At 40.5% G+C, this 23,270-nt stretch overlaps 1 protein-coding gene across 9 annotated transcripts in view; it reads left to right on the top strand.

Annotated features, from left to right (window-relative positions):
* LOC139762910 (CD109 antigen-like) overlaps positions 1-23,270 on the top strand; it is a 77,847-nt gene that overhangs the window by 27,951 nt on the left and 26,626 nt on the right. For 2 of the 9 annotated variants that reach the window (XM_071688152.1, XM_071688153.1), the window contains exons 3-16: positions 2,802-2,994; positions 3,735-3,959; positions 5,163-5,413; positions 5,914-6,072; positions 6,346-6,517; positions 6,838-7,119; positions 9,177-9,218; positions 10,625-10,666; positions 12,930-12,971; positions 14,367-14,500; positions 14,680-14,800; positions 15,378-15,521; positions 16,646-16,780; positions 18,018-18,072. In XM_071688152.1, the coding sequence (XP_071544253.1) occupies positions 2,802-2,994; positions 3,735-3,959; positions 5,163-5,413; positions 5,914-6,072; positions 6,346-6,517; positions 6,838-7,119; positions 9,177-9,218; positions 10,625-10,666; positions 12,930-12,971; positions 14,367-14,500; positions 14,680-14,800; positions 15,378-15,521; positions 16,646-16,780; positions 18,018-18,072 (1,997 nt within the window). Of the gene's footprint in view, positions 1-2,801; positions 2,995-3,734; positions 3,960-5,162; positions 5,414-5,913; positions 6,073-6,345; positions 6,518-6,837; positions 7,120-9,176; positions 9,219-10,624; positions 10,667-12,929; positions 12,972-14,366; positions 14,501-14,679; positions 14,801-15,377; positions 15,522-16,645; positions 16,781-18,017; positions 18,073-22,530; positions 22,676-23,270 lie in introns of all 9 variants that reach the window. The other 7 variants (XM_071688157.1, XM_071688158.1, XM_071688159.1 and 4 more) reach the window with 6 other exon arrangements.

Genomic DNA, 23,270 nt, shown 5'->3' with positions numbered 1-23,270 from the left:
CACACACTCGGCCTCCTCATGAGTGAGACAATGGGGCCAGAAATGAGGTCGTGAGTGTCCATATAAACAAATGGGTTGTGCTCTAAATGCTGGACTTAAAAGCCATGAGTGCACGTGTCAGTGGCCCTTTACACTCTGGTGGCCCACACACTTGAAAAGTGTGTGTGTGTGTGTGCGTGCGTGTGCGTGTGTGTGTGTGTGTAGGATGGAGTTCGGGGAAGCGGAAATGCTTGGAACTTTCTATGTAGCCTGAAACTTGGCCCTGTGGCAGTAGTGTGAGCCCCAGGTGTACAGACAGGTGCGTACATGACATCCTGCACTGCTATACGAGTGTGTGTGTGTGTGTGTGGACATACACAAGAGATGGGGCCCCCCCACCAGTGGCTCTCTCTCTCTCTCTCTCTCTCTCTCTCTCCCGGTACACAGTGGAACCCACAGTGGCCACCACAAGCCCTCTTGAACAACGGTACAGGGGCGAGGTACACCGTGGTACAGGTAGGAGTAGGTACGTCTGGTGTACCACGGTGTTGTACCGCGGGGCTTGGGGGGGGGGGGGGTTACCTGGCTGGGAAGGTGTGGAGACGGGTTCTGGGAAGGAACCCAGGTATTGCCCTGTGGGACGCCAGCCAGGCAGAGAAAATGGCCTCTCTCTCTCTCTCTCTCTCTCTCTCTCTCTCTCTCTCTCTCTCTCCTCTCTCTCGTGTGAGTTTTTGTGAGGACTGCATGAAAGACGATATGGGTGGATGGCCCTCACTTCAGCCCCCTCCCACCTCCCTCCTCTTCCTCCTCACAATACACTCATGGCCAAAGTCGGGATGTATAATATGAGGTGGGGTGGGGTGTGGGGGTCTGACGTGTCTTGGGTCGGGTTGGGTTTTGGGTTACATGATCCGGAGGGGGGGGGGGATATCTTAAAGGGGATCGGAAGTAGTTCAGGTAATCTGCAGATTTGGTTGATGTTAAGCTTTGTAACATTTCTGGTCATGTCAACCCACGAGACGGGCCTGGAAACGAATCATTTTGGACCATTGGGCGTCTGTTTTTTTTTTGGGGGGGTCTATAGGCCGCCTCCACCATGGGGTGCTGCCGACACCCCCCCCGCCCGGGCTTTAACCTTGTCGTGGTGGGTTTGGTGGAGCCACCCTCCCTCCGTATCCCACCCCATCCTGACTCATCCTGTGTCGTGGGCTGAGGACACTCCACACCTGCCTCTTCTAATTCCAGGGTCGTGCTCAACAGGGCGTACCGTCATGCTCAAATCCACCTGGATTTGCGACAGCATTTGTGGGGCACAAAAAACCCGGTCTTTCTCATCATGCCCTCACTGGTGCATGATAGTGTTAAGTCTGCCTTAAGTTGGTCATTAAAGGTGTTTCATCATCATACCCCAGGTAGACCAAAGTCAACCATGTAGGTGTGTGTGTGTGTGTGTGGTAAGCCCCAGTTCTTTGCTGGTTCCTTTTTGTTGTTTCCTATTATCAGATAATTATATATTTAAGATGGTGTCACTTGTGTCTGCATGTTTATACGTAGGTTTGAATATATTATGTATGTATTATATATATATATATATTATATATATATATATATATTATATATTATATATATATTTATATATTACTATTATTCTTTTTAAACTTAATCGCTGTTTCCCACGTCAGCGAGGTAGCGCCAGGAAACAGACGAAGAATGGCCCATCCACTTATACACACACACACACACACACACACACACACCACACACACACATATATATATATATATATATATATATATATATATATATATATATATATATATATATATATATATATATATAAGTGCCCATACACGAACATGTACATACATATACATGTATATATCAACATACACACACACACACTTTTATATATATATAAAACCACCATAAAAACTTTTTATGTATTCCTCCAATCAGCTGAAAATTGAATTTCATTGAGTAACATGGTATTTGTTGGTCATATAACTCCCTGCCCTGGCACTAGGAATCACACCAGACATGGTGCTGGGTCAATTGGTAATGCTATCGGTATTATTCCATCACAAGAAAATCATCCCACGGGTTGAGTGATTGTCATGTCTTCCTCTGTGCTTTGATTATAAGCTGCTGCCAGAACCACCCCTCTTAGAGAAAATGTGTTGTGAGACAGATTAACATCTTTGTTTTATTGTAGTCTTTTTTTTTTTTTTTTTTTTTTTCCAGAGACTTTATGACAACTCTCAACCTGTGAGGCAGAATGGCCAGGAGGAGGAGTCATGGAGCTGACCTCCTCTGACTGGGGCCAGGAGGAGGTGGGAGATAAGGTCGAAGTTCAGGAAAGTTCAGTGGGTCTGGTCAGGTGTCTGGGGTATAGGGAAATACATTCTCTTGACTTTGAATATAAATGAAAATTATTAGTTATCATTATTATTCATGATTGGTATTGATATTATGACATGCCCTTATTTGACTTGTGTAATATTATATCAAGGTTTTAATATTCGACCTGGTTTGGCTTTGTTTTTTTGTTTGGCTTGGTTTCTTTGACCTAGTTTGGTTCGGTTTCCTTGACCTGGTTTGGCTTGAATAGAGCAATGCCAATATGCCAAGAAAAAGCAGATATTTGTGATTGTTGAGCGCCATGTGTTTTGACTACTTGTGGTCCTAGACTGACATCTTTTTCTTCCATTTGTAAACTGTCATTATGTATTATCTTAACTTTCCCTGACCTAACATGAGCTATGTTGACCCTGATCAGTGTCCTGTCTTTGACATACAGTTCACCCAGTTGTTCGTGTTGGCAGGAGGTACAGTGTGGTTGCAGCGCGAGTCCTACGGCCAAACAGGGAGTACCATGTTGTGGTGTCAACTCACGGCACAACTGAACCCGTGCAGGTCAACGTGGAGGTAGGAGGTCAGCAAGATGCTGGTGCGGTCATACTCAACCGACAGCTGGCAGAGCTGCTGCCAGATTCTACCCAGGTCCTCAATTTCCAGGTGAGACCACCAGTCCACAACACAACTGTTATCCTAATACAGCTTTCTCTAGTGTCCAGATCTGCCTCATACCTGGCTCCATTCAGATACTGTCTAATGTATATGTTCCTTCAGTCATGTTGAATAGTGCTGTTAAACTTAATAAGAAGGGATTCAAAAAGAAGCCTTTCAGTAAGTGACACACAAAGATAAAAAGATTTTGTCTCTTCCAATTCATTGGATGTGAATATTCTTCTGTATGTTTGAACATTGCGTCTGATTCCAAGGCTGTTATTACAGAATATTGATGCTGTTGAATACCATCTTTAAATTTAAGATTTACCCATTAGGCCAATATTTACTCAACAACATAAACATCACTGGAAGTATCGTCGGTGGACAGAACAGAAAGGAGTACAATCTCGTTAGAGAACTTGTCACCCCAAAGAGGTCCATTGTATCCTTGCTCCTGATTGGAGTACAGCCTGGAAGTTTCAGGAACCCCATAATAGGGGCCCTGAGGGTGTGTGAATAATTTTTGCAGTCACATGTAATATGAGGGAAGTTAGGAGTTCTTGCTCCTCTGTGTGTGTGTGTGTGTTTATGATTTTAGAATTATGTAGAACAACATCTGAAGGAGCATGTTCCAGATCTTTCACTTGGTGCTTACAAGCTAACATTGACGGCCCTAATGACCCTAGCACTTGATAGGTTAAAAGACCATATAAATAACCAACTTAAAAACCTTCTTGCCTTGACAGATCGGTGACGTGGGTCCTGGCCAGTACAACTTGACAGTCAGTGGTTCTGGTGGACTGACCTTCAGCAACACCACAGCTCTCGAATACCTGCATAAGTCCTACTCAGTCTTCATCCAGACAGATAAGACCATCTACAAGCCTGGGGACCTCCTCCGGTTCCGTGTAGTGGTTGTCAACCCACATCTCAAGCCATCTGTCACTGGAGCTATCGATGTCTTCATCACGGTGCGTGTGTGATTACTGTTGTTAGGGGGAGAGAGTTCTGCATTCATTTTGCCCAGTCTTAACCTTGCACATGTCTACCATGTCTTTTGTTATTATGTCTGTATGTATGTACCTACTTGTTTGTACTGTGCAGGTAGGGAGTTTTACACTCATGGGGCCCCATCTAAACATTCTCTGCTATCAGACAACTTCATAAACTTTGTGTATATGTTTGCTCGTACTTATTTGTAAATTTCTGTATTCTGTATGCTGTTAGTATTTACTGTATTATCACTGTATATTTCCATTCATTCACTACACTTAATATTAAAGTACTTTATAACATTTTTTTTTACAAGATTCTTGCTTAATTTCTTGTTGTGACCTCAAAGAAATGGTTAACCAGTGAATGAATAAAGCAGGATTCATGATAAACCTGTAACAAAGATGTTAGAGTAACACTGTGTATTATGACTGACTGAAAACATGGCCCAGTGACCTAGATTTCCCCCATGGGAATGACAGCGGTGAAAATGTTTGAAATGCCGAGGAAGGGAAAGCTGACTGAGGTGATGGGAAGGAACCCTTTGGAGAAAGTAAAGTTGGAACGGTCACAGCAAACAATGAAGTTGACTATACCAATTTGGGAGCCGTGGTTCCAGTTTTTCATTCTTCGGAACTTTATGCCTCCGTATGGCTTGAAAATCTCTCATTTTCTCGTAAAGTATTTCTGGGTTAAGGGTACATGGCAAGTAGATACAGTAGGTACAGTACATCGACATTGTAGGGTTTTAATGTGAGGAAGGAATTCTAAACTAGACAGACAAGCTTGGGTTTTTGTGAGTTGTGATTTGTGGGTTGCTTGCAATTGTAATGGTTGAACAAGTATGATTGTGGTTTTGTATATGTTTTTGGGTTTGGCTGTCATTGTATATACATTTTTGGTTGTATGCCAAGGTGCTTGATGGTCATTGAAAGCATTTTTAGTGTGGTTGTATTTATGGTTGTGACTGTGTTAATGATTGTGATTGGGGATATTGTTAAACTCATAGATGTTAATGTGTTTGTGATAATTAACATGTTCGACACTGTACTTCTGGCTGTGGTTGTTGCTTTATTGTGTTATGTCACAGCTGTGGTGATTTCATAATTATATTGTTATTACAGCAACCAGAATGATAACCATAGCTGTGATGCTTAACACAACCCTTAATTTGCCCCCAGGATGGCGCTGGTCACCGGGTTAAACAGTGGCGTCGGGTGTTCACAAACAAGGGTGTGTGGTCAGGAGAGCTGCAGCTGGCAGAGGAGCCAGTACTGGGCCGTTGGAACATTACTGTGGATGTCTTAGGCCAGAGGACTTCCCGCTCTGTAGAAATCGCCTACTATGTCCTCCCCAAGTTTGAGGTGACAGTCTCACTGCCAGATTATGCCACCTTCGACCAGAAGGAGATGGTTGCTACTGTCACTGCTAAGTAGGTCTTCATGGGATTTAGTCTTTGGGCCCTCACTCTCACTGTGTTTAATTCCTCTTAAAACAAAACATTCCTAATAAAATTTGGAGTCTTTAGTTACATAGTGGTCATTTTTAGATTAATGGCCCTCACTTAGCTGAATTCATTTTGAACAGCAAAATATTGCACATGAACCACTTAAGAGTTGGCAGTTGGAATGAGATATCTTTATTTATTAGAACTGTAAATGCAGACCAAGTGGTTACATCTTTACTGATGTTTTGAATAATATATGTAAGGTAGTAAATGGTAATCTGTTTGGTAGGATTTAATAACTATAAAACTTTTTCTTGAAAGCATTTTCATCTTAGGACGAATTGTACCACAGTTCACGAATTGCCACATACAGCCTTCAATAATAACAACCTGAAGATATTTTCAGATGTTTCTTAATATATTCAGATGTTCGCTGAATGTTTGTACTTGACCTAGATTGACTTGTTGCGACCTAATCTGGGCAGGTACACATATGGGCGTCCGGTGAAGGGCGAGGTAACACTGCAGGTGACACCAACCTATAAGTATGGGTACCTGCAGGCACCATACGATGACCCCATAAGGGTAGTGAAGCAGATGAAGGGCAAAACTGATATTGTCATCGATCTTCTGAGCGATGCCAGGTGAGCTTTGGTCTCTAAAATCCCAAGTATGAACTTCAGTCTTATTCTGCTCCCTGTTGCTGTTCACTAGATGACCTGGAAAGAAGTTAAAGTTATATTAGGTCAGCTTAGGAGAACAATAAAATGCAATACAATTTGTCATTTCATCTCCTCTGAGAAATTGGCCTTCCTGTTGATCCTTCCTTTAGGTAGCAACCATTTTGGCTCCTCTTTAAGCATCATGCCACATCTTGTTCTCAGAACTGTTGTCCTTTGACCACTCTTTCCCTGCAGGTTGAGAGGAGACTATGCACGGGAGTTAGAAGTGACAGCATATGTGCAGGAGGAGTTGACTGGGAGGGTGCAGAATGCTACATCACATGTCACTGTCTACCGTTACCCATACACCCTCAGCCTAATCCGTACATCAGATAGCTTCAAGCCAGGGCTCACGTACACTGCTTTCGTAAGTACAGTACTTGGGTGAGTTTTAGGAAGGCTGTAGGCGCTGACCATACATTGCATGATATTGATGGGAGGTGTTTGTGCTCAAGTGAAGTTGCTGAATGGTACTTAATATTGTAATATACCCTAAAGGTATTACATATCATTGAACTCTGTCCATGTCAGAAAGATTTAAGGATATATGAATTGTTAAACTGGTTACTTCTGAAGACAAAGTAGATAGTATTAGTTGGTAATAGACAGTCTAGAGCAAAGTTATTGTGCAGTTGCAAAAATAATCCATGCTTGGATATACAAAATGATCGCCACTTTTTTCCACAGCTGAAAGTATCATACCAGGATGACACCCCAGTGACATCAGGAGAGGTTACAGTGCGCCACACCTTCTACAGGGACCCGGATGGGTACACAGAGGAGGTTCACACCATTCCACCCACAGGTGTCATTACCCTTGAGTTTCAGCCTCCTATGGATGGGGATGTGGTGAGCCTTGCCTTAGAGGCACGCTATCTGGAATTGACTCAATGGCTTGGCGACATCATCAGGGCACAGAGCCCTACGAATGCCTTCCTGCAGGCTACACTTATCACCCAGAATCCTAAGGTGGGTTCCAGTCTTCTGTCACTATTCATGGGCTCATTCCTCCAGAACTGTATGTTGGAACCATTCTTCCCCACAACTTCATGTGGGACCACTTCTTCCCTGAAACCTTATAAGAGGTTCCTTTTCCCTGGGAAATCGTAGGGATGCATTCCCTCTTTTGAGAACATTGTGTAGTTCCCAGACCTTCCTCAAAAGTATGTAGTTTCAGTTGTTCCTCCATAAAGCTGTGGAGGTCTCATTCCTCTGCCAAACTTTACATAAGGTCACAGAGTCATATACTGGTCCCAGTTCTTCTTTGTAAATATGTAAATCCAATTCTTAACCCTAGATCCCACTTCTCTTTAAGAATTCTGGGTAGCATCTAATCCCCTTTGAGAATTAATGAAGGGTACAGTCCCACCCTGGAACCCTGTGACAAAACAAAACACAATACAAGTATTCGTTTGGCTCCACCTAATGTAATGTCAATGTAGGTCCAGTTTTAGACCACTCGGCTTTCCCTTTTCTGGTATTTGTGATTATGAGTTTATTGCCAAATTTTTCCTAACAATATTAATCAATATCTTACTACTGTCTCACTTTACTAAAATTTTTGCCTGTGTTATAAATGCTGACTGGCAATCAGGAAGACGGAAAGAAGATGCTGAACCATATTTTAAGAAAGAGTAAACTTGATGTGTGACAATTATGTAGTTTGTTTTAATAAAAAGCAGGTGCAGTATGTTAGTGTGACCCATGCTAATAAAAAGCAGGTGCGGTGTGATAGTATGAACCATGCTAAACAGGTCAGCATACATTGATGAAATACTGTCTTTATAAATTTAAACTAAAAATAGGTTGGTAAACTCATGGTCATTACTGTTCATGAATAGTACCTTCCCACCCTGGAACAGTGTGAATTCATTCCTGAAAACCCTATATGAGGATTGGTTTACATTGACCAGGGAGGCACAAGATTGAAATAAGTCTATATATACTTTATTAACATTACCCAGAAAATTGCCACTTAGATTCATCACTGTGTCTCAAGTTGATGCTGACCATGGAGGTGCATGATAGACATGCATCTTCTATACTACATGTTACTGCTACCCACAGGCTCAGACACAAAAATTTCTCTTAGCTAACAACACAGTTTATGTAACAAAGGTCAGGATAGTTGTCATGAACATTGTGCAGGAAGTGTACACGAGGCCAGACTCAATTTAGTAAAATCCATTTGCCTATTGAATTTATTTTAACAATGATGTGCATGTGTTGTATAACATGGTAAATAATTAGTGTTTGTTAGGGACTAATCTCTAAATGGTCACCCTCTCCTATTGATGACACATCATGAATTACCTGATTGCTGCTTGGCTATTTTATAGCATGGGTCACTTACCTTTACTTCAGACTAAGGAAATGTGGTCATCAAACATTTTATCACAAAATTATATACACAGTACAAAAGGTAGGAAAGTCAAAATGGCATGTAGGGGCCAGGTGCAAGATGTAAGGGAATTCTTGTCCTCCATGCGAACCGCTTATAGTATCATCTTCAGTTTTCCTGCGTGTAAGTTTGCAATCGTCATAGTTCCTCCTTGCATTTTCAGGATCATATCTTCATTAATAAATTGATGTTTTCAGCATCTTTCTTTACGAGTGCATGAGTTTTTCAGTCATGTAAATCTCTCAGTCAAGTAAATGTCTTTCTTAATTGTTTAACTCTCTAATGATAATTAAACTCTATCTTTTAGTATGTCCTAACAACAAAACTGGCCAATGTTAATAGGTGAATTAGCCTTTGTCTTTGATTAGTTATCCTTCCTTTGATAATTGAACAAACCTTTGTGATTAAACTACCCTCTCATGATGACTGAACTACCTTCTCATTGAGTGAGTTAGCCTTTGGTAATGACTGAACTGCCCTCATTTTCAGTTAACCTTATTAATGATTCAACAAGCCACAATGCTGCTTAACTATTGTTGCATGGTTTTTGCATGACTTTTTATATTGCATGGTTTGTCTTTCCTGTTGCATGACTTCACTGCATTGTGCTACATGACGTCATCAGGTTGGCAAAGAAGTGGAAGTGAGCGTCGAAACCACACCACTGGTATGTTCTTCTTCTGGCACCACTGTCCCATTTGGGTGCCAGTCCCCTGTGTGTTCCCCTTTGGTGTCAAAATTTATCCTCTTGAATGATTTTTGGCATCAGAACTATACACTTCGTGTTGCTGACCCCTTCCATTACAGGTTTCCCTCTTGAGGTGTTACTTTTCCTCATTAGTGTCATTTTCCTCTTGCCTCCATGCTATCTTCCTCAAGTATCAAAAACTTCTTCCAATTGCTTTCCCATTTTGTTGCCATACCTTCCTTTTTTCTGTCACACTTTAGTGGCCACACTTTGGTGCCACTATACAGCCTTCAGTGTCCCACTGTAAGGATGTGACAACGGAAGACATGACCACTCCTTAAACAAAAGACTTGTGGTGCGACACATATTAGGGTAGGGCAAAATTTTAGTGAGCCACTCCCTCTTCACATTCAAAGAATGTGCTGAACTTCTGTTTTAATCTCACAATGGGAATCAACACTCCAACCTAGATGACTTATCAGTCGGGTTGTGAGAGAGGTTTAGTCCAGTCATCCTGTGCCTTTGCCCTGAAAACAGTGGGATGGATAGACAGTTAGATGTGTATTAAAATCAGACCCATGATTATGGAAAACTATGTTAATGAGATATACAATTTACAAGATGAGATAAATGGGGTGGTGGAATAGGATAGTTTTTCTTTTTATCCTCCAAGACTTGAAGACGAAGTTGGTGTTGGAAGGGAAGTCTGCTTTCCTCCACATGCTAAATATATATATATGTCTCATTGTTTTATATCTTGCAGCTTCCGAGTATACAAGTCTGCAATCCTTACATTTTTTTTGTATGTGGTTTCTGGACCACATCCACTTCAAGAGACTGACATTTTCTTTGTAATTCTTGTCTGATGAATTAGCCTCTTTATTTGAAATAAACTAGTCTTTCTTGATTATTGAACTTGATAATAGATAAACTTTCCCTTTTAATGACCACTTGCTTTTTACATTATATGAAACTGACATTATGTGAAACTGTATCTTATAACTAGGCCTGCATCTTCTGAATGTTGAAACACTCTCTCTCAGAGACAACTACCATCTCTTAATGACTCAATGTCTCTTTTAATTGTAAATGTAGCCTTTCTCAGTTATTATTAATTCAAAATCATTCAGTAGTCAAACTCCGCTTAATGGGTAGACTTCCATTTCTAATGACTGAACTTGTCATAAACTAAGCTCATTTTTTTATGACTTCTTTACCCCCAAAATAGTTGGTTAACCAATTTAATGTTTCAATAACCTATGCTTTCAGCAAGTCACATTGCTACCTTACTATTGTTGCATGGTTTCTGCATGACTTTCTTATATTGTATGGTTTGACTTCCTGTTGCATGACCTCACTGCATGGTTCTTCGTGAATGTCATCAGGTTGGTGAAGAAGTGGAGGTGATCGTCGACACCACACCACCGGTACGTTCTTCTAGGGCTACTGTCCCATCTGAATGCCAGTATCTTTCTTTGATGTCAAAGTGTACTTCTCTTAAAAACTTTTCTTTCATAATGTATTAGAATTATACTACTATTCATTGTCATTGCCCCTCTTTATTACAGCAGTGTCCATATTTTTCTGTTTTGTTTCCCTCATGCTTCTGTTCCCTGAAGTACCAAACGTTTATTTCTTTAGTGAAAGTGTCCACCTTGGTATCTAACCTTTCCTCTGTACTGTTACAAACGACTTTGGTGCTGAAGTACTGCCTTTGGTGGGACCCCCCCCGGCATAGTTTTAGAATGTTGCATACATAGAGTTGATGTATCATTAAGATTGATAGAGGACATAGTAATTTTTATTTCACCTCTGTGAAGCCAAGAACTAACTGTTGGAGTACCATAGGTGTTTCATTCGTGGTCAGTGCCACACTTTGACTTAATTTTGGAGAGGATTTTATTTCCACACAGTAATTCAGTTGGACTGCTTTCATCTGTCCTAAGTGTTTTGCTTAGGACATGAAAGGTTCCTTTTGATTTTGAGGTCAAAATATCAAAGGTCAAGATCATTGCCACACTTGTCAGTGATTTAGCTTCAGGACAATAATTTCAGTTTTAGTGGATGGATTTCACTATAACTTGGATGTGTCGGTCCTTGGGGCAAGGACACTCCCTGCCTGTGCCACCAGTTCTGCCTTCCTTATTTCTACCACCCATTTCCATATATTATGCCACCTCCACCACCTCTGGTGCCAACACTACAACTATTATGCCATCCCTTTGCCGCCACCACTACCATAACCATTACAACTACTGTTGTCAGTGCCTCTGCCACCATCCATACCAATACCATTTCTGTCATTCCCTGTCGTCATCACCTTTACCACATCACCTTTAAAACCACCTGTCAACCATTATATTACCACCACCTCTTCCAACATTTATGAATGCCACTACCACCTTCTGCAACCCTTTCCTTCACTGCCTTAGCATCCACTGCTTGTGCCGCCACTATTGCTACAGCCACGTGAGCCATCATCTCTTTCATCCCCTCTGCCATCACATCTATAACCACTAGTGCCACCATCCTGATCACCACTCCAGTTCTGATGCATATTGGTTAGTGCTTCAGCACCTCACCAAAAGTAGGTCGTCCTTATCTCCATCTTAGCCTCAGAGGCAAACCTCTTAATTGGTGATTACCTATGTTTCACCCAGTTGGCCTCAAGCCTTTTAGGCGGGCTTTACTACTGGAAAGACTTGTTGTGCAGCACAGATGGTGGGGATGATACTTCATGAACCACAACCTTGCTACATTCTGTTACTTAAGTCTGCTGTTCTTTCATTCATTCCCATTCCAGCATGGGTCACCACTCCATCCTGACTTACCCCATCAGTCAGGTTGTTAAGAGATTTGTTTCATGCAGCCATCCTGCATTTTCCCTTTGAAGCACACCACGTCCTTGGTGAAGATTTTGAAGAAGCACTTTTGTGTATGGATGCATTGAAACCATACTCGATCATTAGGGAAAATTTCACCGATTAGATGCACGTATTGTAATTTAGGATCATTGGTGAAATGGAATAGAGTAATTATTCCTTTTTACAAGGGCTAAGACAGAATGGGCCATCTAGAGATGAGTCTTTGCAAGGCTAAGGCCAGGCAATTCTTTAACAAAAAACTATCCTTCTCTCTTGATGTGGCTTGAAAAGGCATGTTGGGTAGGAGGGGGCTGCTATACCCACATCACAGTTTCCATGTGTTTTTAGAGGACCATATCCACAAAACAAAAGACGTATTCCTTGTTATTCTTATAGTTAATGAGTCTGTCTCATTGAATTACACTTGTTTCTCTTAACAAAAAGTTTTAATATCGCATATTTAAACAGTCCCTTCTTACAGCTTACACTGTTTTTCAGTTACTGAACTACAGTCTCCTAGTAATTAAACTGATTTCTTTTAACAGGTGAATTATCCTTTCATATCGATTAAGAAAACATTGTCTAATTAATGAATTAGCCTTTTTTAATGAGTAGACTACCACTTCATGATTAATGCAAGCCCTGATTAATGAATGAACTACCTTTATAATCAGTTAACCATCTTCATGATTCAACAACCCTCACTGTCAGTAAGTCACATTGCTACCTCACTATTGTTGCATGGTTTTGCATGTCTTTTCTTATGTTGCATGATTTACCTCCCTGTTGCATGACCTCACTGCATGGTTCTTCGTGACGTCATCAGGTTGGCGAAGAAGTGGAGGTGATCGTCGACACCACACCAGCGGTATGTCCTTCCTCTGGTGTTACCATCCCATCTGGGTGCCATTGTCCCTCTTTTATTGTATACTGTACCCATCCCTCTATGTTCCTTCTTTTTCATTAGGTATGAAAACTGTACTACCATTCGTACTTATTGTACCATGTACTACAACATTGTCCCCCTTAGGTTCTGTTCTGTCCCCTCTAGTACCATCATCTCCCTGTCTCTGAGCTGTTCCTCCTTTTATTACCACAGTTTTCCACCTTTGGTGCTGTTGCCCTGTTTGGTACCCTATCGTGACTCCTTGAAGTCACAAAGACCAAGGTGTTGCCTCTGGTTCCTCACTATACTCTTATGCTGCCACATTGTCCTATCCTCCTGTAGTACACTCAACCTTTCTTGAGTTTACATTTCTCCATCCTTGGTGCCACAACACTGTACCTTTCTATTACCCGGTCTCTCCAGTAGAACTCAATCCTCACTTTATATCTTTGGTTCCCTTATCCAACTCCTACACTCTTTTTAACATCCATATGTCTCCATTCTCCATCGCTGCCTCCATCCCAGTTTCATCATTCAAAGGTTTTCTGTGTCATGGTAAACTAAAAGATGAACGCACAGCAACTTTCATATAAGCTGATTACTAAACTAATAATTTTTTTTAAACTTTAAGCTGTTTTGACCTTTTAGAAAATATATATAAGTAAAATGTTATTACTGAAAATTACTGTTATAGTTGAATAATGATGCATATTCTTGTTTGTATGTGACGGTGCAGTTACAACTGGGTTGGTTAATGGTAATATTTGTTGTATCTAATGTGTTCTTTATTAATCTAAGATCTGTGAATGTTACTGACTTTTAAACTCGGTGATCTCTGCCTTTTCCTTGACTGTGACCTTTGCCTCTTGACATACCCTTCTCTAACCCATGTTTTATTTTTCCCCCAACCTGCTGATTTGCTGTGAATCTTGACAAATGTTCACTAGCTTAGCTTTAAGTTATATCTGCCAACCCCTGATCAGTTCCTTTTTGTTAGTCTCAAACATCTGACTGCTGCTAACGCCACGACTCGGTTGACTCACCTTAGCTGAAGAATGACCCTTTGATCATTGGTGAACTGTAACCTGTGAAGTCTGCCTGATGATTTCCCTCTTATCAGCACTGACCCCCTAAGCTCTCATATATGTTAAGTATGAATGTATAAACTCTGATAGGCCCCATCCCAAGACCTTACTTACCCTGATTTGTTGTATTGCCGATTCCTGAATCATGGCCACTCTTGACCGTTGACAGCTTTTTAACCTTGACTTGAAATATACATATTTTTGCTTATTCCTGTTGTATGTACTTTTCACAGACTACTTAATCTGTGACTCTGTAAACTTTCCATTTGACTTTTCTCCTGTGGACCGGTAGGTGGGAGATGAAGTGGTAGTGGGTCTTAATGCAACACAGCCGCTTGTCTACTTCGTATATGAAATCCTGGGCCGTGGCGATGTGCTGTTTGGTCAAACTCTCCAGGCCCACCAGGGCACCACTCATACCTTCAGGTTAGTTATTGGTTTCCATTATCACCTTCAAGTCCACCAAAGAAGGTAAGGCATTTGGGTAGGTGCAGAGAAATGAGTGACTTTGCTGTTTTATGTAAAACTGAATTTATGGTAATATAGTCGGGTAACCTTGTTGGTACATACTGAGTAGTATCATGCTAATGAGATCTTTATTGCAGGTTCTTGGCAACATCAGCTATGGCACCACAAGCCCGTTTAGTGATATACTATGTACGTGAAGATGGTGAACTTGTGGCTGACTCTCTCCATTTCGCTGTGGCTGGTGCAATCCAGAATGAGGTGTGTATCTTCTTGCTGGCAATACATATGATTATCCTCGCCACTTCCCATCATTATTGGTAATACAGATGATTTCACCCTCCCCTTTTTATCACTGCTCTTTTTCCATCCTTTTGTTCTGGCTGGTAAGACACAAACCCTACCACAACCACTCTCTGCCAGTGTTTGAAAACTTGACAGTGCACCCCAAAGTAAAGAACAAGGCAAATTTGTTTTGACTTATCGATCCCTTTTCTGCCTTTGACTTAGTGTTAATGATTTGCATTCTCATATTTAAAAATCTCTCTTAAAAAACTCCATTCTCTGTTTAGTGGGGTGGTTCAGGTATATACCTCCGCTCAAATGAATCGTATAAATGCTTATCCCTTGTCAGGTGTGTTATTGTGCAGCATAGATCTCTATACTTATGAACATGCTTCTTACTGCTGTTTCACTTTGATGCATAATTTAAGACCATCATCTCTGATCATACCACATAAATTTCCTTTGATAATAATGTATGAATGTTTGACAATTAAAAATGGTATAAGACATTGGGAAAGCATACACAGAAAACTAAGTAATTCAACACTTCCAGGTGAAAGTGAATCTTACCCCAAAGACAGTGGACGTTGCAGGAGATGTTTCCATTACTGTCACCACCAAGCCTAATGCTTTTGTCGGGGTCCTTGCCATCGATCAACGGGCCCTCATGCTGGGGACTCATAACCATTTCTCACAGGTCAGTCTCAGGTGCTCGAGTCTCAATACCATTTATAACAGGTCAGTCTTTCACAGTATAAAACATTCGTACTGAAGTTCTGCAGCCAGTTTTCTAACTCCATTCCTGGGATTTGGGCAACTCTCACAATTGGTACCCCAGTTAGCTTGAAAAGGTCAGTCTGCAAGGATCCTCATGCAGAGAGCCAGCAAAAATTTCTCTTGGGGTCACGTTTGGTAGCCATGGAACAATCACAAAATACTCCTTACCCATAATCATTTCTCAGGAATTGTCAGATATATGGACAACTACAGCTTTGTTCTTCTTGCAACTATTTAGCTGGTCATTATAAGGGAGTTCATGGAGCAAGGATCTCACATCTTATTAAACAAAGTTATTTTAAGGAATTAGTTAAACCTCATTTCTAATTCTTTTGTACAGGTCATATTTAGTAATAAAAAGACCTCTACCATGGGGACATACAATTTGCCTGTAGGACTGCAAACAAAAACACTTTTCATCTCTCCATTGCGATACATTTTAAAGAAGCTGCATTAATGGCATGTAATACACACATGCAATAATCTCATGTTACTTGACCTACTTTCCTATTTTGTAGAGTTACCGTTTGTATTCCAGGTGAATTTTACTCATAGTTGATGTATATCATCGGTGTTTTATTTTCAGCAGCTGCCCTAGTTTAATCTTTCTCCAGGTCCTTCTTAGGTATGCCTAGAGTATGAAGTGATTCTGTTTCAAATACATCATAAGTGTAACCTTGATGTGACCTGGATATTTTGTACTCATCTTGAATTAATGTTCAATGTATCCTAAATTATCCTAGATGCAGCCTGGGAGTATTCAGAAAAAAAAAACACGAATATAACAGGCATGTGTTTTAGGTGTATGCTTAGTGTATATTGGTTTTATCCTGATTATATCCAAATGTGCTTATTTTTAACATAATGAACCTTTATGGTCTATTGTACGTGAGTGTACCTACTGTATATTGTTATATATATCGTATTTGCTTTTGTGTTTGTCCTGTTTGTTTTAAATGTTTCATAGATACACCTTATATTTATCTTTTATCTTTCATATGTGTTTACTAGTATGTCCAGCTTTTATCCCACTGTATCCTACAGGAGGAAGTTTTGAGAGAGCTGGAGACATATGATTCAGGCCGTAGAAATTTTGAGAGTCCCTTGTACAACCTGCACCGTCGTAAGCGAGCCCTCTTTAACTGGCATGGCACCACCACAGCTAACGACGTCTTCCAGGTCAGTGCCACTCCTGTGATATGGTTCGTTGCCAGTATCAATTTTGATGTGTTAGAGCCAGGTTCACTTATGTATAAGCAAACGTTAAGTTCACTATTGTGGAGTAGATCAGTGTTTGGGCCATTGATATTGTGGTCATATCAGTATAATATGTAGGTCAGTGCCTTTGTTTATTGCTCTTTTAGTCGATTTTAGGGATATTTGTCTTTAAGGGTTCCAGGATGACTTATTAAATGCAGGTTAATACCAGTCCACCATTAGTCTATGAAATTCCTTTGTAGAGTCACTCCTTTCTTGAAGAGCAGTGCCATGGTCACTACATTTTGTAGATTAGTGGCATGATCATGACATTGATCATCACAGGTTAAGTTCTATTGTAGAGGCTGTTTCGTTGTAGACCAGCTTCAGGTTTGCTGGCCTAGTCTTGTACGTCATTACTGTTTTGTAAGGTGCTGTCATGGTCAGAGGGTTATATCAGTGCTGTGCAGTTGTGGTCTTTGCCAGAATCAGGGGCCGCCCCTGTCTTGTAGGCAAATACCAAGGTCATTAACTTCTTGAACATCAGTGTCATGGTCGCTTTTGGTCATTATCATGATCATTACAGGCATATGAATGTCTTGGTCACTCCTGTCTTGCAGGTCATTGCCAAGGGTCACTGCTGTTTTCTGGGTAAATATAAGAGTGTGCGGTGTCTTGTGTGTAAAAGCCATGATTGATAGTCTTCCTATAGCAGTCCCTTAATCATTTTTGTCATGTTCATGACTGCTAGCTGTCTCAAATTAGTGCGACTGCTTATCACTATTATCTTGAATGTTTATGCTTACGTTACTACTATTAGTCGGTTCTGAGGCCATTAATATCCCGCAACTCATTGATAATTTCTAGGGTCACTTCATTTTTTGATAGTTTGAGTCACTTGTTTTTTGTCTTGTTTATTACTGTCATTTTCAGCAATGGCACCATCTTGTGAGTCACTGCTTAGATCATCTCAGTCTTATGGGTTAGTTCTGTGGTCTCTGCATTCTTGAGAGCCATCCCAGAGTTTTGAGAGAAAAACTGATGAAATCTCTGAATTATAAGTTTCTGCCAGTTTATCTGTTAATTAAACAAAACAGTAGTAATACAAATGTTGCTGTATAACTTAAAAGAATGAAAATCTTCTAATAATGTATATATGAGACTTAAAAAAGTGTAGAATTTTTCTAATAAACATCTGACTTGCAATGTTTTGTTGCAGAATGCTGGTGTCGTGGTGCTCACAAATGGTTTAGTGTATGACTACAATCCTTTCTGTGAGTACAATTACAGGCTGTTGCAGCTTATTTGTTTTGTTAAAACATTTTATTAGCAAGATGTCAAGGGAATCAGAGATATAAAGAAATGTACACCAGAATCTATAGAGCTGAATGGTAACATGACTAAGGAATAGTAGTGTGGTTCGAGAAGAGCAGAAGCTTACTGTGAATGATTTTTTGAAACAGAGAAAGAGAGTGAGTTGAATGAGATATGCATAAATTCAGAGAAAGAGTATGATAAGGTTGACAGAGAAGCCACATAGTAGGCACTACGAATATATGGGGTTAAGTGTAAAGTTATTTTATGCAGTAAAGGTGCCTCACACTACATTTTGCGTTCAGGCATTTCATTACCAACATGTCCATCCCCTTCCATTCTTTAGCATTCAGGGACCCAAGACTCCCATCCATATATCTCTGTTGGGACTACTATACCTGTTAGACACTGGCTACACCTTCAACAAACTCCTCATTCGTTCACACTCAGTTTCTAGACACTCAGTTTCTAGTTGTCATGTGCAGTGCACTGAAACCACAGCTCCCTATCCATATCCAGGCCCCACAGACCTTTCCATGGTTTACCCCAGACGTTTCACATGCCCTGGTTTCCAATTCACTCTATTCCTTGCATTCCTCTCACCCTCCTGTATGTTCAGGCCCCGATTGCTCAAAATCTTTTTCACTCCATCTTTCCACCTCCAATTTGGTCTCCCGGTTCTCCTTGTTCCCTCCACCTCTGACACATATATCCTCTTTGTCAGTCTTTCCTCACTCATCTTTCCATATGTGCAAACCATTCCAACACACCCTCTTCTGCTCCCTCAACCACACCCTTTTTATTTCCACTCATCTCTCTTACCCATTTATTACTTACTCGATCAAACCACCTCACACCACATATTGTCATCAGACATTTCATTTCCAACACACCCACCCTCCTCCATACAACCCTATCTATAGCCCATGCCTTGCAACCATATAACATTGTTGGAACCATTATTCCTTCAAACGTACCCATTTTTGCTCCGAGATAATGTTCTCTCCTTCCTTATATTCTTCATTGCTCCCAGAACCTTCGCCCCCTCCCCCACCCTGTGACTTGCTTCCACTTCCATGGTTCCATTCGCTGTCAAGTCCTTTCCTGGGTATCTAAAACACTTCTTCCTCCAATTTTTTCCCATTCAAACTTACATCCCAGTTAACTTGTCACTGAACCTCATAACCTTGCTCTTATTCATATTTACTCTCAGCTTTCTCCTTTCACACACTGTTTCTCTCACTTGAATCTGCCACTAGAGCTGTCTCATTGGCCAACAACAACTTACTCCATACTTGTCCCTCTCTCCAAAACTCCTGCATTTACCTTCCTAACTGCCTCATCCATAAACAAATTAAAACAACCATGGGAACATCACACACCCCTACCACAGACTGACATACACTGGGAACTGATCACTCTCCTCTCTTACTACTCATACACATGCTGTACATCCTTGGTAAAATCTTTTCACTGCTTCTAGCAACTTGCCTCCCAGACCATATACTCTTAATACCTTCCACAAAGCATCTCTATTAACTCTTATCATATGGCTTCTCCAGATTTATGAATGCTACATACAGATTCATCTGATTTTCTAAGTATTTCTCACACATATTCTTCAAAGCAAACAACTGATCCACACATCCTTTACCCCTTCTGAAACCACACTTCTTTTCCCCAATCTGATGCTCTGTACATGCCTTTACCCTCTCAGTCACTACTATCCTATATAATTTCCAAGGAATACTCAAAACTTATGCCTCTGTAGTTTAAACACTCACTTTTATCACCTTTTGCCTTTGTACAATCACCCTATGCATGCATATCGCCAATCCTTGGGCACTTCACCTTGATCCATACATATATTGAATATCCTTACCAACCACTCAACAACAAAGTCATCTCCATTTTTAATAATTTCTTCTGCAGTACCATCTAAACCTGCTGCCTTGCCAGATTTCATATTCCACAAAGCTTTCACTACCTCTTTTATAACCAAACCATTCTCCCTGACCCTCTCACTTTGCACACCACCTTAACCTAAGCTCTGTATATCTGCCAATCTGTCATCATACATGCAACAAACCATCAAAATAATCGTTCCATCTTCTCACTTCATCACTACCTGTTCTTGCACCCTTCACCAATGTTCCCATTTGTTCTCTTGTCTTACGCATGTTATTTACCTCCTTCCAAAATGTCTTTTTATTCTCTCTAAAGTTGTGTCTGAGTTAAGAGATGTTGTACCTTGAAGCTGGGATAACATGTTCCATTATTTTAACATGGTAACGGTGTTCCATTTTGTTGTAGGCTTGAGTTTGTAGTTTTCTTGTTTGTTCTGTGGTGTTGCATACTGAGAGCGCTGTGTTACAGCAAGTGGAGTGTCAGTTTCAGTCAAGTATGTTATGTCATAAAATTTTTACTATATTAAATGACCTTTGTTATAGCTTGTTGATGCCAGATGGGAGTTGTTTTGTTGCATGTTGTGGCCCATAGTACTTGATGAATGTGATGCACGGGGACTTAACTATGACCTCGTAGTTAATAAATGATGTTTAGACCATAACAGTCCAGTATGTATGCATGATGATTATAGTGAATTAAATTCTTCAGCTCTTACTAAACTTCGTAAGTTGGTCGATGGGCTTTTGTAAATTAGATGTAAATCTCCTTTACTTATAGCAGGTCTTATGGTTTATGACTATTACCCCATCTTTATACTTCCTTTATAGCAATTTTAAGATTCCTTAAAGAAAATCAACTTTATTTTTAACAAGTCTTAAGATTTATGACTAGTATCTCGTCTTTATAAAATTTTGTAATAGCAATTTTAGAATTCCTTAAAGAGATTCTCTTTGATGCACCTCGGATCTCCTGAAGAACTGAAGTTTACTGAATGTGGCCATGACTGTACATCTCTTGGTAGACTTACTATAATCTTCTAAACTAAACTTTTACTTTGTTCTGGGTAATTGAAGTTGAAGCCTGAATATTGTGCCGATGCAAGAAACATGTCCAGCAACAGTTAATCCAGTGCTAAGAAGTTAGTGAGAAAAAAATAAAAATCAGAACATACAGATGTCAGGTGTACAGTGGGAGGGACATAGTGACTTGCAAAGCTCGTATGTCTGATAGGTAACGTCAGGAGAGAGGACTTAGAGACGTGATGGGTGAGTGGTAAGTAGACAGGACTTGGATAAGTCATGCAGGGTGCTCACTAGTGTTAAGCATAACAGCTTGTGTAGAAGGGGAAAAGTTTACAGAAAATTAGGATCTTAACGGAGACTAGGGTGAGTTTCATGGTGGGTTGTCCTTACATTGATGAGAAGGTTGTGTGGGTACCGGTAAGTTCTTTGGGAGAAGTAACAATGTTTAAGAAAAAAATTAAAACTAAATGATTATAATGTCTCTTTAATGAAACAAGTCATTTCATTATGTAAAATAGAAGAGATACTCTGTAACAAAAATTTAAAGGAAACATACGAGTAGAGCATTGAAGAGAGTTGGTAAGGATGTGAAGAGAGTGGTAATGCTTTATATAAATTTGATTTAAGTTCAACAAAGAACTAACACTGGATCAGTTGCAGATGATTGAGGAGATAGAGATGATGGTGCATGTCATAATACATAAAGCCTGTCAAGGATTGGATGGAGCGAGTAAAAAAAGAGTATTAGAGTATGCACAGATTGCTTTGGGTAGAACCAATATTATGTAAAGCTTTGTGAAGGGTGGATGAAATGTATTAATACATGGTTAGAGCTTTGTGGAGAGTGGATAGAACTTTATAAAGTAAGAGGAGCTTAGCAGAGTGTGGTCACTTTTGAGAATTTGGGTGAAGCTTAGCAAATAATGGGAGGTTGGCAAACAACAAGTAAAGAATAACAGGATATGCTTGCAGTAAAGAGTGGATGGAACTTTCCTCATTGAGTGGATAGATGGTGGCACCTAGTGGTTGGACACAACTGTGACTGTGAATGTTTGAACAGTACAGGAAGAAATGTTGGCTGATGTGCCTGGTATTGGATGTATGAAACAGGCTGGGTCTCGGGAGCATTGAAAGCTGTACACAAGGAACTGCAGATGAAGGAGATGGCAATTGGGTGCAAGGGATCAATTTTTTAATGCATAATGCATGCAAAACATAACTGGAAGAAGGGATTCGACTCTTTGTGCCCTACAAAGTTTATAAGCAAGAGAGCACTGAAAATGATAAAACTCTAATAAGAAACAGACAAACTGCCTCTTAGATATAGATAGAATTTAATTAAGCATGCAGTTAGATAGTGCCTTACTTCCCCCCGCCCCCCAAAAAAATTAACAGTCATCCTTCCACAGTTATGTTTTGCATACTTTGCTGCTTTATACTAATGTGTGATGGTGAATCTACTAACATTATACCACTGCTTGGCTCTAGCATTCTACCGGACGATAATGGATGACCCCAGGGACCTTAGAGCCATGGAGTCGCAACTACCGCAGGCAACCATGGTGCCACTCTCACCGGTAGCTGCCCGCACCCACTTCCCTGAGACCTGGGTCTTCACCTCATCAGACTCAGGGTACGCCCGCACCCTCCCACCCACCTACTACCTCTATTCTAGCACCACTCTGGAACTCTTTGCACCAGTACAGGACTTTCTAATGCTAATTTGGGACTTTTGCACCTTGATGACTCTCTAGCACGATCATGAAACTTCTTATTACCTTTGAGAATATGAACCACCAGCTCTGGTACCTGTCTTGGGACTCTAGTACAGTACCACATAGACTTGAACTTTTTTCATAGGACTCTGTAGCACCCCTCAGACTCTGGCATGACAATATGACCATCACTGCTCTTTAACTTTAGCATGACTACGGGATTTATTTGTACTGTATCACCATGGGCATGTAATGCAACTTTTTGTCTGTCTCTTAGTGCTTTGGAACCCTCTAGTTACATTGCGAGACTTTAGTCACTATATGGGACTTGGTAGCACTTTATGAGGACTCAAGCCTAAGGTAAAACTATAATCTGGAACTTTAAGGATCTTCAGATGTTCTAGCACCCTTAGGGGACTTTATGGCCTTTGTTATTTACCTCAGCACTTACGAAGGCATAGTAATCTCTTTAACACCATGGCACGTATGTAGAACATTAGGGTTTATGCAAAT

This window comes from Panulirus ornatus, chromosome 45 (genome assembly GCF_036320965.1).
Source record: "Panulirus ornatus isolate Po-2019 chromosome 45, ASM3632096v1, whole genome shotgun sequence".
NCBI lineage: Eukaryota > Metazoa > Arthropoda > Malacostraca > Decapoda > Palinuridae > Panulirus > Panulirus ornatus.
This window is presented reverse-complemented; position numbering and strand designations above follow the sequence as displayed.